This window comes from Trichoplusia ni (assembly GCF_003590095.1).
Source record: "Trichoplusia ni isolate ovarian cell line Hi5 chromosome 20 unlocalized genomic scaffold, tn1 tig00002067_group19, whole genome shotgun sequence".
NCBI classification, from domain to species: domain Eukaryota; kingdom Metazoa; phylum Arthropoda; class Insecta; order Lepidoptera; family Noctuidae; genus Trichoplusia; species Trichoplusia ni.
Window position 1 is genome coordinate 1 of NW_020799809.1, and position 16704 is coordinate 16704.

General features: G+C 40.8%; 3 protein-coding genes across 3 annotated transcripts; 1 reads left to right on the forward strand and 2 right to left on the reverse strand.

Moving 5' to 3' along the window:
• Positions 1–407: 407 nt before the first annotated feature.
• On the reverse strand, positions 408–4268 carry LOC113506587 (eukaryotic translation initiation factor 3 subunit F-like). The gene is given in 7 exon segments (XM_026889424.1): positions 408–544; positions 737–862; positions 865–918; positions 1373–1498; positions 2137–2360; positions 3737–3883; positions 4128–4268. Coding segments are annotated over 7 exon segments (861 nt in total). The 5' UTR covers positions 4237–4268; the 3' UTR covers positions 408–469.
• A 1980-nt stretch (positions 4269–6248) lies between these two features.
• LOC113506588 (bolA-like protein 3) lies at positions 6249–7676 on the reverse strand. Its single transcript, XM_026889425.1, has 3 exons — positions 7430–7676; positions 7180–7350; positions 6249–6981 (listed from the first exon to the last, which is right to left on the reverse strand). Exons 1-3 carry the CDS (start codon positions 7475–7477, stop codon positions 6844–6846), a joined length of 357 nt encoding a protein of 118 aa, XP_026745226.1. The 5' UTR covers positions 7478–7676; the 3' UTR covers positions 6249–6843.
• A 227-nt stretch (positions 7677–7903) lies between these two features.
• Positions 7904–13344, forward strand: LOC113506586 (ribosome biogenesis protein BOP1 homolog). The gene is made up of 16 exons (XM_026889422.1): positions 7904–8374; positions 8453–8569; positions 8774–8851; positions 9151–9424; positions 9647–9809; positions 10235–10376; positions 10489–10671; positions 10762–10911; positions 10985–11152; positions 11248–11422; positions 11495–11725; positions 11896–11999; positions 12322–12495; positions 12571–12716; positions 12800–12949; positions 13160–13344. The coding sequence occupies exons 1-16, from the start codon at positions 8288–8290 to the stop codon at positions 13311–13313; spliced, it is 2496 nt and encodes an 831-aa protein (XP_026745223.1). The 5' UTR covers positions 7904–8287; the 3' UTR covers positions 13314–13344.
• Positions 13345–16704: the final 3360 nt, after the last annotated feature.

A 16704-nucleotide genomic window follows, 5' to 3' on the forward strand; every position in this document is an offset into this window, starting at 1 on the left:
CTAAAAAGGCACTTGAACTCGATGACTTATTAACGTACGTAATTTGTGCACGTAAACGTATAACAGGCACTGGTCAAACAACTACCTACGTCTATGACTGTCTTCAGCTGTCTTCTTATAAATCTTTATCAAAATAACTTGCGTTCAAGAAGTACTTTCTCAATTCGTTGGGTTTTTGTGTTGTTACCTCAAAACTTTGCACTGGATTGACCGATATTTTTGCTAGAGTAACACGCTGATCACTTCAACCCACGCCAAGGACATGACTTGGGATAATGTCTGTCTTTTACCAAACACCCCGGCTCCTTAAAATGCATAAGCTAGAGCCAGTGGATTACTCGCGGCTGCCTCAAAAAAGCTAAAAGCAAAAATGTATGTCAAGGGATTCAGAAATAAAAAGGTTTATGCATATTTTATATAATTATATTATGGGATGAATTAAACGTGTGTCTGCGTGTGTGGCGGCACGTCACTGTGACGTCAGCAGCGTCAGCTTCTCGTTGAGCTGCAGCTGCGTCTTGATGAGCTGCGCCAGCGTCACCACCTGCCACAAGCGGTACGTTACACAAGTACTGTCCTAGTAGAAAACTATTCAAATACGACCAACTAAGTGTGTGACTCATTGACATTTGATTTTAATCAACATGGATGGATGACTAAGATCGCAACTGATGAGTGATATTTCTAAGTTGGTCTCATAAAATGACGGCGCGTCGTGTGTGTCGACAGTACTCACCATGAGCAGGTCCTTGACACTGGAAGCGAAGGCGTCGGCGAAAGTGTCTGCGGCCAGGCTGGGCACGGAGTTCACGAGCTCCAGCAGCGCGCGCCCCGCCGCCGCGCCCCCCGCCGCGCCCCCCGCGCCCCCTGCGCCCCTGCGCCCCCGCCCGCCAGCACTTCTTCCACGTAGGCGACTACCTGCGAAGGCCAAATAATTCGCTCAAAACAAATAACGCATCCTCGGTCCAATTCTGTCTGAAAAGATGAGACCACCACACCAACGTCGCATGACAGGTGTGCGGCATGTCCGGCTGGCGTCTATTTGATTAATCATCAGACGCGTATCTTTATGTAAAAGGCAGGAAGTACAATTTGTCGATAAGTATAACCTACCTGGGCCAGTTAGTAACTTTCGAAACAAGCTAGTAAAAGAAATCGAAAATAAAACCAAATCATTTTGGAGAAAGGGCAAAGGTTAGTTTGGAAGGATTTGGGGCAGGTCCAATCCTTCCAAGTGCAGTGGGACAAGGTCAGCTTGATAAGCCCTTTTCAATCCACATTATTATCACTGGATGTACTTCTTTGGTATCACGATCGTATCACTTTGATATTCACTATGTCTAGATTACAAAGGGCATGTAAATATAGTTACCTGGTCAAGCAGGCCAGACAGCTTTGAGGCGGCCTCGGCCACCTGCGCCAGGTCCATCATCGGCTGCACCTGCCGCGAGCGCCCGCCGCCGCCCATCGTCTTCTGGCACAGGTTTAGCCCCACGATCTGTAACCAGGGAATTAAGAAAACACCAACATTATGAAACATGCTCTTAACTGCTGAGTTAACAAGAATTTATGTATATCTTTTCAAAATCTACATATCTTAAAGCAACGAAAGAGACCAAGACGATTTAGACAAGTTAAGTTTAAAAGTCAATTGTTACATCAGGTAGCAAACAAAAAGATGTTGATCAATTTTAGAATGCATCATTTGGAGTAGTGCAGCTTTCCTGGAAGATGTACTGAGTACAGCTGACGGTCCTTACAGGAATGTATCACTACTTTATAGAAGCCTTATCATTTTTAAATGTATAGAACTTTAATTTATTTTATTTTCAAACTGGAAATCGCCAGCATTATGGCTGGAAGTATAATTAAAATAATATTTGAAACTCAAACCTGTATGTGTAAACAGAAAATTAGTAAAAGTTATAGTTATCAATAATATGTAGTAACATTAACTACAAAAACATCAATATCAATATTTTAAAGTACATTGCAACTTAATAAAATTAAACATCTCAAAATATAAAAAAAACTACTACATAATTGTATAGAAGTACAACCAAATACTTAATGACATCAATAATGAATATACATAGAAGGAAGTGTAATGGAGCGGAGTAAGCGTGCAGTGTGTACCTCTGGCTCGTAGCAGACGAGGCCGACGTCGATGGGCGTGAACATGCAGCCCTGCTTGCCGCGCGGCACGCCCAGCGCCACGCACACGTAGGCGCGCAGCCCCATGCGCGCGCCCGCCAGCGACGTGTCCAGCGTCACGTGCACGGGCTCGCGGCACTCGCGCGAGTAGTACTCGTGGATCACCGACGAGTGGTTCGTCACCTCGTTGCCTGTGGCCCACCATCCTGCAACCACCGTGCTTTTCATTTATTATATCCTTCAGATGTTACAAACGCGAATTTTTTTAGTATGGATTCATGTTTGTTACACTTTCATGCGAAAACGAATACATATTTGTATCTCTATACATTCATAAATTAACTTCATGACAGGACTACATGCAAAAACCTTGTTGAGAATTTTAATCTCAAAAAACTACCAGGGATCAATCAACTCCTTTAATTACTATCATTATTTGGTTTAACAAGCTAGCAGCTTTAGATGATATGTGTCAGTCAAATATCTTGAAGATGTTTTCCTTGTCCATTCTGTTCTTGCAGCTGTTTATTAATGAAACCAGCCGACTCTTTTGGGTAGTTTGTTCCATGCCATAACTTCTCTGTGAGGTAAGAAATACTGCACTGGTTTCTTTATAATGTGTTTTCCCACATCTCTATTGGATCTCCTCACAGGAGTTCATTGTTTTTTTGCTTATACTCTTTTTTCCAAAATGACGTCCGCACTAAAGAATTTAATCCTTGGTGTCACGGGAGGTTTCACAAACATACATATTACATGCAGAATAGCACCCAGACTCAGAACAAGCATTCATGGATTGCACAAATACTTGTCCTACGCGGAGATTGAACCCGCAACACAACACATACAGTGGATTTGGTGTCAACACATACAGTGCAAATAATCATGCTCATCCTACAAACTTGTCTTGGGTACAAATCAAATCCACTGGACCAACAGGCCAGTCATTTAAACCTCAGTTATGAAAAAAAGCAAATAAAAGCCTATTAAAACATTACCCAATCAAATAAAGCAGTTAATTTATTAATAAATATAATACTAGCTTTTCGCCCGCGGCTTCGCCCGCGTCGAGATCGGTTATATCGCGTTTTCAAGAGAACTCTTCAAAAGTAAGGGATAAAAACTAAGTTCTTTCTTAAGGTCAACTCTATCTCTGTACCAAATTTCATTAAAATCAGTTCAGTGGTTAAGACATGAAAGCGTAACAGACAGACAGACAGACAGAGTTACTTTCGCATTTATAATATTAGTAGGGATGTAGGTATTATAATATCAGTAGGGATGTGTTAACATGAAGACAACAATATTGTTTGAGTACCGAAAGCAATAGAATATTGGTTATTATATTTTACAAAGTCAATATAGGAAGCGTCAAGCTAATTTTCAAGTTAAAAATAGCCTTGCTAACAAAGTGACATTGTAAGATGTAAATAAAACCAAATATGTCCTAGGGGCTCAGCAGAAGGTATAAGTGTAATTTAAAGTAATCGTATTGTTCAATGCTCAGCTAAATTTGTTACTCCTTACTCATCGGAATAGTTAGAAATATACAGAAATCACAAAACTATAATACTCTACATACCCACAATATTTTCAGAAGCATTCACACGCCTGTTTAGTTCGTAAACATCCATGGCATAGTTGAGCTCCGCCTCCACTTGGTCCGCATGTTCCTTGTGTGGTACACAAAAGCAGTTTGTCACTTCCACGATGCCTTTGTCGCTGGTTCCTGTGCATCACAATAACATAACCTCAAAACTTTACTTCATTAAGAAAAGGCAATTAAATCAGTGTTTACTTATTGATTATATTTGATAAAGAATAATAAGTCATCATTCTAAATTATAGCTATTTAAACGCTTTAAAATGTAAGTTTTGTCAACACATGACTTGACATGACTGATATGACAAGTTACTACATCTGGCGATTTTTGTAAAGTTCGCACCAGATATGTTATAAACACAATATTTACCCAACAAAGTGCCAATGACTCTATGAGAATCTGCATTTCGGCGCTCGTAAGCATCTACAATTTGAAATAATACTACAGGGTGAATCTTGACACTTAAGTTAAGCGCCATGTTGGTAACAAGACCTTTTTCCTATTGCGCTGCGTTCCATTCCACCCAACTACTGTTCTCTTAACTATTTTCTGCCTACAACCGATACAACAAAACAAATTTTGTTCATTACAAAAATTAATAGATTAAAGTTTCTTAAATAATTTATTCCAATTTTATGCTTCTCTGTTTCAATGTGTCTGTTCTTCTCCAAGGCTCTCATTCTAAATTATTTCAAAATTCGTATAGTATTCAAATCCTATGCAAAAATAACCTATACTAGCATTAGTGAGCAAATGTTAGTGATAAGCGGGAATATTATACTCCGCCCTTGAGACCAAAGTAAAGCTTTATATTTTGATTGAATTTTTGGGCAAATTGTGAATGTTATTTTTGACAGCAATAACGGAATCGCGACACATATCACGTTACTTTTGCTCACATTTTATCACCCTACTGCTGCCTATAAAACTGTCAGGCCTATAATTCGCTAAATATCGCTGAAAAGCATAATCTTGTTTTTTATTTGATTAAAAAAAACCCTATGTTACTTTTAAGCCCTCAAATAACATGTGTGCATAAATAGTTTGATAACAATCGGTTCAGTATTTTTCGTGTTAAAACGTAAGAAAAAAACTTACATTCACATTTAAGTATATATAAGCTTTAATTTTTATTTAACTATATCCTTTACAGGGAGTCATTGCGCTATTTTTGAAAAAAATACTGTTGGAAATGGCATTGTTGCGATCATGCTTATAGGACAATGAATGAAATAAATCATTATTATATTGTATTTTTTTTTTTGTGATGGTATTTTAACTTTCTATTCCAGTTTATAGTTCACATGCATACCTACGGAAAAAGTAGACCATTCTTATGTTTTCCCAATGTGCTTCACTGTTATTCACTACTAGCTGTTGCCCGCAACTTCGTCCGCGTGATTAGAAAATAGAAGTTAGGAACTTTTGAACGGAAGCCCTCGTATATGAATATTTTTCCCCGTTTTTGCCACATTTTCCATTGTATCTTCGTTTTGTTCATTGTATTTTTCAATTTGAATAAGTAGTTCCTGAGATTAGTGCGTTCAAACGCCCGCGTCAAGGTCGGTTATATCGCGTTTCCAAGAGAACTCTTCAAAAGTCCGGGAAAAAACTATCCTGTTATTTCTCAAGGTCAACTCTATATCTGTACCAAATTTCATTAAAATCAGTTCAGAGGTTTAGACGTGAAAGCGTAACAGACAGAGTTACTTTCGCATTTATAATATTAAGTAGGTAAGTAGGTATTAGTATAGATTTACCATTTTTTCGCGGTTTTACTACGTATAAGACAAATAAAGTTTTCGTAAAAACTTATTCTATTTGAGACTGGGCAACCACAAAATGATCAGCAAATTAATTATTTTCTATCCCTAAATAGAAGGACTTATAGTAGAGTCTATAGTTACGTATTTAAATAAAATTCTTCTTATGTTCTGGAGTCCTCGTATCCATACCATACTAATAATTATTATTATAAATGCGAAAGTATCTCTGAAACTAACTGCTGAATCTATTGTAATCAATTTGTTACAATAGTCTAGACTCAAGAGCCTGAGAAACGACATGACCTACTTTTTAACTGGAAAAAGGGTTGTAAGGGTAGGTAATGGTTTGATATGAAGCGGGTGGGCCTACGAGCATCATAACAGTTTAAAGAATAAGCAAAAATTTACCAGAGCCAGAGCAACATTCAGAATTCCGTTCTTGTCAGAACAGTTTGAAGTTACGACTAACATAGTTTGTGGAGTAGATTACTAATTATTAGTATTAATTTTGTCTGTGGAGGTCGTTATCATTGATTATAAAAAAGTTCCAAGATAAAACGCGGGTAACACCGCAGGGGCAGAGCTATTACGTGTTATAAATCAGGAAAGGGGAACCGTGTTACCCCAATTGAAAGAGAGCGAAGCGGCGGGCAAAACCAAGTAATTATTATTTTTGTTTCTGTTGCAGCCACGATATGCGATAGTCGGGATAGAAACACATTAATGAAGAAAGTATCATTTACTCAACAATAGAATTGAGCTACATAACAGAACTACCAACATAATATTATGATTGATTGAGCAGTAGTACTACTGGTAACACATGGTTGATGGTACAACTAACATCTTTACAACAAGACCAGAAAAAATATTGTTCAATTATTTTAAACTGACTTAAAACACAGTATAGTTTTTCATTCTGGTTTACTATATCCTATATAGCTCTAGGAATTTCTTGTCAATGCTACAGTAAATTTGTACCATACACTTGATGCATAGCTAAAAGGTATAGGCTTATAGTTATAAGGTAGGTACAACTGCAGAAATAATTTGGTTCAAAATCATGTCCAGTAATGAGTTTTACTTGTGAAAATTGAAGCAAACAAAGTCAGTTTCAAGTGTCTTGTATTTTCTGGTACTTAACATTCACTCTAAAGAAACAAGACACATTGAATAATAACAATCATTATGTCACTAAACAATACTTTGTTTTTAACAAATAACATGAAATAATAACAACATACATCATAACAAAACTACTTAATATTCTCTAACTAGTTTTCAATTACATCCTTTGTTTAATCATTAAATAGAACTTGTTATTTGTCAGCTGGTGTTGGTGTGGTATGTATTCGTATACCATGCATCTCGGCTATTTCACTCTTTAGGGACTCAGTAACAAGGCGATGCTGTTTAACACGGGATAATCCAATAAATTCTTTAGCTTCTACACTCACCTGAAAAATTACAATTTACACAAGAAGAGACATTGAAAAGATATCAGAATAATTTGAATTGCTTAATTTAACAAGGCAATTTAGTACCTGTATTATTTAGTATGTAATGGTTTGTTTATATATTTACATTAGCCAGTATCATTGTAAGTATACGTTATCTTTGATGTTTTTTTTTTTTCATAATAAACAGTTTGTTACCTCAAACATTGCACCACATCCTCCAGAAATATCCTCGACGCTTATAAACGTGATGCCGGGCAGCGAGCGCTTAAGAGCTTCCGACAGTTGCTGCTCTTTGGTTACACTGTTGCGCTCGAAAGCAGAACCATTCTGCGCTCCGCCAACCGTGCTGCCCACTGCAGTGCGAGACTGTCAATACTACAAGTATTAAACATCCGGCACACGAATACCTGAATGATTCGAGGACCAATGACACAAAAGTACTTACAATGTGATTTTTGATAGGTTCGAAGATCTTCACCAAGTTACGAAACATATTTACAAAATTATAACCTATAATTCTTTACGAGAGAATGGTTCCAAGTATCGTTTTTCTTACAAATAACCATTAAGACCTTATTTATATTATTTAACAAAGAACATTAATGATATCATAAAATCTACAACGAAGATTTCGTAGTTGTACGTCAAACACCTATTTATTTTCAAATAAATGACTTACGTTACGTTCCAATTCATTCATTCATGTTAGTTGTTACTCTGAAAAATCCTTAGATAAATCTATGGAAAAATCTTACATGTCTAGATCGAACCACAAACTCCTAAATTATATCTTTACCCTGCAAACTAAAGAACTATTAATGAAAGATCTAATTTTCGACTATATATTTAAAACTATAAGAGATTATCAAATCAAATTTAAAACTTGAATCGTCTCGGGAAAGTCAGAAATATTTCTTTTTTCTCGCCGTCTTTAGAAAGGTAGAGAATAGAATAGTCACATAGTTACATCGTGTTCCGTTGTTGAGTTCAGAATGTCCAATAATTAAAATAATAATGGATAGTTTACTGGAATTTCATTCGCTACCGTTCCAATTTTCAGTGCCTGCTTCTTGACAATCACGAAATATAGCTATCGCGACTATTATAAGGTCTGTGCTATGATGGATGCTATAACATGGCTATAACCTAAAATATTCTCTATTGCTCTACTGTCACTAATTGTCAACACCCGACTGTCAAACAATTTGATTTCACCGAATTTCACGTTTGTAAGTCAAAAACACGTGTGTTTTGGTTCTGTTACCAATGTGAGTGATGTATATACGAAATTATTTCCTTTAAAATGCCTCCTTTTAGAAGTGGTTTGCTTAAGAGAAAATCTAGTAATAAGGAATCAAATTCTAGTGATTCAGAAAAGGTACCAGATCAAGTAAGTACAAATATATTATCATCAATTGATTTATAAAATAAAGTAAAGTCTCGTGTTGTAATGTTTATTTGTTAATAGTCTGACGAAGGTTCAGGAGATGAAGAGTTAATTCAAGGAGCACTTAACGGTGAAGACGACGCCACAGACTCTGAACATGAGGAAGAGAGTGGAGCTGCGTCCGATCAAGAACAGGATGTAATGTTTTTTTTCCTCTCATAATCAACATCTTATGTGCGCTTATGTGGTCCCTTGATGTTCTTTCCGTGCTCCTAGATATCCATCAGCTTTTAACATCTCAATCTCAAATATTAAATTGATTTTACAAAATCGCCACACGAGTGTATTTTGTATAGTTTTTTTTAGGATATTATTGCTAAATAAACCTTTATATATTTATAGGCGGTGTTATTTGATGACAGCGCAGACTCGACATTTGGAGATGATGAACAAGTAGACAATGATTCAGAAGGGTCCTCAGTAAGTACTCAATGAATTGTTAGTGATTTCTTAGCGTAAGGCTGCTCTTCATTAATAATTAAAAAAAAATAGTAAGTTATTTTATCACTTCAGAGTTAAAGGCAACTTGTTCAAAATCATATATGTTTTTTATGTAACTTTAATATTGTTGACACAGCATACATACCGAAGTGATAATTTCTCCATGCTTGTAACATTTCTTATTGCTGCTCTACTCTAGCTGATGAAATTAATTGAAAGAATTCTTGCAATGAGACAATTTAGTTCCTGACATTGTCACCTAGTTAATATTTCTGTAGGACCTCACTGACTCAGAAGAAGAATCAGGAGATGAAAATGATGGTAGCAGTGAAACTGACGAAGAGAGTGTGGATAGCGGAGCTGAGTCTGGAGCTGTACAAACTCCATCAGGTGTGAGTGATGCTAGTGACACAGAGAAAAAGGATACCAAACAGAAACCTAGGAAAACTAGGCAGGCTAAACCAAAGTCAGAAACTACTGAGGCCAGCATAGACAGGCTAGCTGATACTATTGGGAAAGCAAGTGTTAAAACACAACCTGTTGAAAAAAAAGGTTGGTCAAAATTTTAATTAGCAACCAGTATTTATTGTACCTCCTGTATTGTATTGTACACCTGCATTGACGAATAAAAAGATTTGTATTTGTTGTAAATCCTTTTTTTTGTAGTTGTTAAATGACACGCACATGGTATTTTTTACATGTAAATTAAATACACCTAAATTGTAAATTTTTGATGTGGGTGGAAATAATCAGGTAATGCATGGTTGTGCACAGATGAGTACGAGTCGGGCGACACGTCGGACGAGGAGGACCGGCGCACGACGGTGGGCGACGTGCCCATGTGGTGGTACAACGAGTACCCGCACGTCGGGTACGACCTGGACGCGCGTCAGGTGCTGCGCCCGCCGCAACGGGACCACATCGACGACTTCCTCAAGTGAGAGCTCTACATACGTGCAACAACTACTTTTTATAATTACTCTATCACATTAAGGAAGTCCATCCTCTCTGAGGTTCATTTTCATCATGAGCTGAACTTAACTTGTTGGGGTTGGCCTCCAGTCTAACGGGATGCAAGTACAAGTGTTTTACAAGGAGTGACAGTAATTAACCTCCCCAACCTAGTAATGTTACCCAGAAACACTGATTGCCAGACATTCCAGCATTCAACTAACCGTTGTGACTGCCACAACTTAAGGTGCTTTCTGTAACTAGGAGGCAGTTTTTCTGACATAGATGGTCACCCATCCTTGAACTGACCGTATCATTACTTAACTTTTCATCGATAAGCTTGTGTAGTTGTGTCTTGACGGCGCCTGGTCTCTACATGTGTTTTTATTAAAATGGTGTTAACTTTCTAAGGAAATGTGAGGACCCAGATTTTTGGCGGACTGTTCGCGACCCTAACACTGGGCAAGATGTAGTGTTGAGTAAGCAGGACCTTGAGCTTATCCGCCGGCTGCGAGAGGGCCATGTGCCGGATCCCACACACGACGAGTACCAGGTACGAATGTGTTCATTGGATATTGTTTTTCTGGGTGTCTAATCTATTTCTTTCTAATTAATCTTTCATAATTAAACTGTGTTTTTATAATCTAATGAGTTTGATTCGCCAGCCATGGGTAGAGTGGTTCAGTCGCGAGGTGTTAGCTACACCGCTGCGCGCTTTCCCCGAGCACAAGCGTTCATTCTTGCCGTCGCGGTCTGAACAACAGCAGATCGGCCGCATCGTGCACGCGCTCAAAATGGGCTGGACCAAAACTAGGAAACAACTCGCCGAGGAACGAAGAAAGAAAAGAGTAAGTGCAAAGACAGTATCGACGAGGCTGTAGTAGATTCGACGATTGTTGTGTTTGTTGCAGTTGAGGTAAAAATGTGTCGTTTGGCAGGAAAAGCAGTTCTACAACCTGTGGGGCTCCTCGGAGGCGGACCCCGCGCAGCGCGGACTGCAGCGACACATCCCTGCGCCGCGCCGCGCCCTACCCGGACACGCCGAGAGCTACAACCCGCCGCCCGAGTACCTGCTGGACAAGCAAGAGGTAGGCCCGCCCCCACCCGGCCCTCCCCCCCTCCCGCCTGGCCGCCCGCCGCTCACCCCCGCTCTCTGTGCAGATGAAGGAGTGGGACAAGCTGAGCGAGACTCCGTGGAAGCGCAAGTACACGTTCCTGCCGACGCGGCACTCCAGCCTGCGCGCAGTGCCCGCCTACGAGCGGTACACGCGCGAGCGCTTCCTGCGCTGCCTCGACCTCTACCTGGCGCCGCGAGCCATCAAGATGCGGGTAAGCACTTTTATAGTTTTAGCCTTTTTGAGCATTGGCAAGGCAGCTTAATAATTTTTCAAATAATATGTACTGATTTGAATGAAATCTTTTAGCTGACGATCACGGCGGACGACCTGGTACCGAAGTTGCCGTCGCCGCGGGACCTGCAGCCGTTCCCGACGACGGAGGTGTTGCAGTTCAAGGGGCACACGGAGCTGGTGCGCTCCGTGGACTTCGACCCCACCGGGCAGTACATCGTGTCGGGCGGGGACGACGGCACCGTGCGAGGTAGGGCCGCGGGCGGCGGGGGGGAGGGGGGCGGGTCCCGCAGCAGCCAGCTAACGTGTGGTCCGGTCGCAGTGTGGGAGTGCAGCTCGGGGCGCTGCCTGCGCACGCTGCGCGCGGGGGCGGGCGCGGGCGCGGGCGTGGCGCGCGTGGGCTGGGCGCCCAGCGCGGCGCTGGCGCTGGTGGCGGCGGCGGCGGGGCGCGCGCTGCTGCTGCTGGCGCCGGGCGCGCCCGCCGTGGCCGCGCGCCTGGCCGAGCGCACCGACCGCCTGCTGGAGGCCGCGCCGCCGCAACACGACGTCACCGGTGACACCTCTTTTTATTTATTCTCTTATTTCTCGTTGTTAACATGTGTACAGTTTTGTTTCCCACATTATTTTTGACTTTCTTTATTTTGATCTTGACGTGCCTCGGTACAGTACTGAGTGCAACACGTTGTGTGACCGCTGCGTAATGCTGAGCCTGTGTTGTGTCAGTGGACGAGCGCACGTCGAGCTGCGCGCAGTGGCAGCACGTGGCGCCGGAGCAGTGGGCGCAGGGCGTGCGCATCTCTATACAACACTTCAAGCCCATCACGCACGTGAGTACCCTTACAACCATGTTAGCACTAGCTAGAGCCCGCGTCCTCGTCTACACAGGATTCTCATTTCGAGTAGCTTATGTTAGTGTAAAAGAATCAATACAATGACATACCAAAACTATCTGTTATATTGTAATTTAATGAAAATCTATACTATACTAGTTTTTGCGTCTTAAAAGCTGTCATTGACTTTAAAAATTCATAACGAATTTCATAACAAAATCAACCGTTACTTGCTTGCAAAAGATGTATTAAGATTGCACATTGGTCGCGATACATGTGACGTACCCCGCCACAAGGCTATGTAACCGTGCGTGCGCAGCTGGCGTGGCACGCGCGCGGCGACTACGTGTGCGTGACGCTGGCCGAGGCCGCGTCGCGCGCCGTGGTCGTGCACCAGCTGTCGCGGCGCCGCAGCCAGCTGCCCTTCTCCCGCAACAAGGGGCTCGTGCAGTGCGCGCTCTTCCACCCCACGCGCCCGCAGCTCTTCGTGGCCGTGAGTACCGCCTGTCACCGCCTGTCACCGCCCCGCCCCGACCGCCCCGTCCTGAGCTCTCTCTCTCACGTACAGACGCAACGGGTAGTCCGCGTGTACGACCTGGTGAAGCAAGAGTTGGTGCGCAAGCTGCTGACGGGCGCGCAGTGGATCAGCAACATGGCCGTGCACCCCGGCGGGGACAACCTGCTCGTCAGCTCCTACGACAGGAAGTGCATATGGTACGATTCATCATTTAATAGGTCTCTTCTTAGACCTGATTGCTAGACGATTGACGTTGAACCGTATGTCCGCGCCCCCGCAGGTTCGACCTGGAGCTGTCGTCCAAGCCGTACCAGACGCTGCGGCTGCACGGCGGCGCGGTCCGCAGCGTGGCCTTCCACCGCCGCTACCCGCTGTTCGCGTCCGCCGGCGACGACGACAAGATCGTCGTGTCGCACGGAATGGTCTACAAGTGAGTTACCATTTTACGCTCAGTATTCTTATACTAATAATAAATTCATCGTCGAAAAGTATCATGTACTAAAACATTACCATGAAAGTTCATTACATAAGTTTAGTTGACGGGTTGGGTAAAAAATTGGCTCAATAGACTATTTCATTTTGTGAAATTTTCAAATTACTTTAATGAACTTAATGTAAAATAACCGTGGCTGTGTTGCAGCGACCTGCTGCAGAACCCGCTGCTGGTCCCGCTGAAGCAGCTGCGCGCGGGCGGGCGGCGCAGCGAGCTGTGCGTGCTGGACCTGCGCTGGCACCCGGCGCAGGCGTGGCTGCTGGCCGCCTGCGCCGACCACACGCTGCGGCTCTACGCCTAGCCGCACATTCTAATATACTGCCTTATATTCACTACCTTGTATCATTGTACCTACTTCCTAATCGCATCACCGCCCCTCGAAGGTATATTCCTTCGAACAGTACGGTGCTATTTCCAGTTATATATTCCATTACTCCATCATTACTTCGGCTTCTCGCTCGTCGCCGTCTTGATATAATATTAATACATAAATTATTATATGTGTTTTATTTTTAATTTGTTATAATCAGTTAGGTGCAATGGAATTAAAATAAAAAGTTCTTAGAGCGAGTAACGCAGGTACAGGATCTACGAAGAAGATTGGTTGCTACTCCAGAATTAAATTTTCAGAAACATATTATATAAAACTAGCTATTGCCCGCGACTTCGTCCGCGTCGTTAGAAGATATAAGTTAGGAATTTTCGAATGTTAGCCTTGAAGATAAATATCATAATCAACAATATCATTGTATCTTCGCTCCTATTCGTTGCAGCGTGATGTTATATAGCCTAAAACCTTCCTCGATGAATGGTGAATAGACCCCAAACCCAAAAAGAATTTTAATTTGAACCAGTAGTTCCTGAGATTAGCGCATTCAAACAAACAAACTCTTCAGCTTTATATATCAGTATAGATATAGAGTATAGATGTAAAAGCCTACAGTAATGTTGGTGTAGTGTTCAGACAGACTCAAGTCTTCACCAACGTTATGGCAGCATCAGTCCCGTATGACGCTCAGTTCAGGAGCCAGCTGGCACACAGTACCGTGTTGTCAAGCCAGCCCCGTATGAAGCCAAGAACAAGGCAATCATGAAACCTTTGTAAAACAAGGCACTTGTGATATCAATTATACGTATAGGTAATACCTTTTTTCACTTGCGATGAGATGTAAGGTATAAACCTTCATCATCCTTCAACATCTGATATAAGTTATAAGGTATACACCGTACATCTCTTAGATGTTCGTCTAACTGAAGTCCCACGAATTAGGATATACAAACAAGAATCGAAAATAATTAAAAATAGTCAGAACTTTTATTGAATGTCATAATATATCAGATATTGCCAGCATCTTTGACCGCGCATTTATGAAGTAGATAATATAAAATTGAATGATGTTTGAAACGCAAAAGCCTTAGTCAAACCCATAAAGATATTTTGTTAGCCAATACATCTACAGGAATGCAATCATCGGTTGAAATAATGGCAACAAAAATTGCAAAGATTTTGACCTAACTATTGGCGGCTATTGGTCTAGTGGCTAGTGCACTTCATGGACGAGGGCACAGAGCCAACATGCAGAGGCCTTGCAGAGAACTTAAAACTGAAATGATGACCATTATCATTTGTTGTGTCTGGGTTTAATTTATCTATAACTAGCTGTTGCCCGCGACTTCAAACTAACAAGCTCTTCAGCTTTATATATTAAATATAGATATGTGTATATTTAGAAACTTTTCTCGGTTGTCTAGTTCTCATAATATATCAGCTCTGCTCAATTTGATACTTGGTGAAGTAGTGTGGAAGATGTGGAATATTATTATTATTTGTACCTGTTTTCATTTACGGGAGAGCTTCATAGGGCAAAATGGGGGCAACGTACAGAGGTCTTGTTGAGAACTTTATTCATAAAATGTATTATGCTAGTATCTATCTGCAAATGTTCGGAATAATAAAGTAGGAAGAAGTTTTTCCAACAATATATAATACGCTATGTTATAAATAAATTTCAGCATTGACCATTGAACTTGGCACCCATTTAGATTCTCACTTCACTTCTTTCATCTTTGAAATGAACAATGAAGGCATATATCATAATATTATGGAACTTAGCTGGTATTTCGCATATTATGTGCTTTTCATAGGACTTTTTTTTTGTACATAAATTACAAAACTTTGAAACGGTGCGCCCTATTTAGGACTATCCTTCTCAGAGGTTAAAGGGTTAATGTAGTTCCGGCAAACCTAAAGCTTCAATAAATAAATCGAAAAGAAATACATGTAGCTATCCATTTCAGACGGGTTTATTTATTGTTATTATAATGTAGGTATGATGACAGTGTGGGGTGTTGTTTATGTGAGTTTGCAGCAAGGAAAAGTGAAAATCAATTTTCTCGGTTGCAACTTTGAACAAATAAATAATGATATGACATTGTCAACACGACGCAACAAGACGAATATTTTTAATCTATGTTTCATTTTATGACTGGCAAACTCGCACAACGCCACTCTGCAGCGCACTTGTCTCGATAGTTTTTGACACAAAAGCCACCACAAACGGACAAAGCGGCTTGTACTTGGTCGGTTCCGAGTTCGGTGATCGCGAATTTTTACGAAACAACGAAATATAAATATTTTATGATTATGCATTTGATTCTTAGTTTTCAATGTAATCTAGATAAATAAGATATAAGGTGATGAATATAATTTGTTCTTAAAAGTAAATAAAAGAAGCAGTGAACTTTTAAGTAGATCGGTGAACGTTATTTTTGTTTCGTTAGATCGTTCATGCCGGACGTAATCAAATCCGGCTTTTCGGGTGCTATTTACTGAACACCTCCACATTTACCAATGAAAAGATAGTAAATTGGTGTTATCGGGTAGAGCTGTAGCTGCTGTGAATTCATACTGTAATGGTGTTTCGGGAACGAGTTTGAATAAGCAGGAGCGATGTCAGGAGCGACGACACCGACGGCGGTGGAGGCGCCGCCTCTGGACGACCGCGACATGGAGCCGCGCACGCCTATGAAGAGGCTCGGCTCCACCAGGAAGCTGGCCGCCTTTAGCAGTGAGTGTTTACCTAGCGCGGAACACCAACCCCAGTCTGTCTGCCTGTCTGCCTGCTCGCCAGATAGCCGCTTTAACACGCATATCATTTACACTCGCTCTTAAAGCTAATTGGACAATTTAATGCAGACGTCTTTCCTCAATTCTAATAATTTCAATCAAATCAGAGGATCAATGCCCTCTACCTTTAAGTTGTAAACATTGATTTTCCTTATTTGTGATATTACAATATGTATACAAATATTTGAGGAAAATTATTGCATAAAAGCTTTGAAAATTTAATATTTATGTAATGATATACTAGCCTATTCTGCATGCTGGACACGGAATTCTTCTAAGTTAGAAAAGGAATCAAACTGAGTGCAATCCATAGTGTACATTTACAGGTGGTAAAAGTATAATTTTCAGAAACAATTATGGACCCTATCAGACACAGCAAATTTTAAATACCTAATTGGATCATTGGAGAGAGGAAGAGGGCTTTTATTTATTTATTTTTGTGAAACTTATAACATACATTTTATTTAAGGGAATATCCTGAATTCCGATATAATTGTATTGAAGGATAACTCATAACATAACTTTCATCTTAGCATAAATAAAAAGAATTTGGATACAGTCTCAT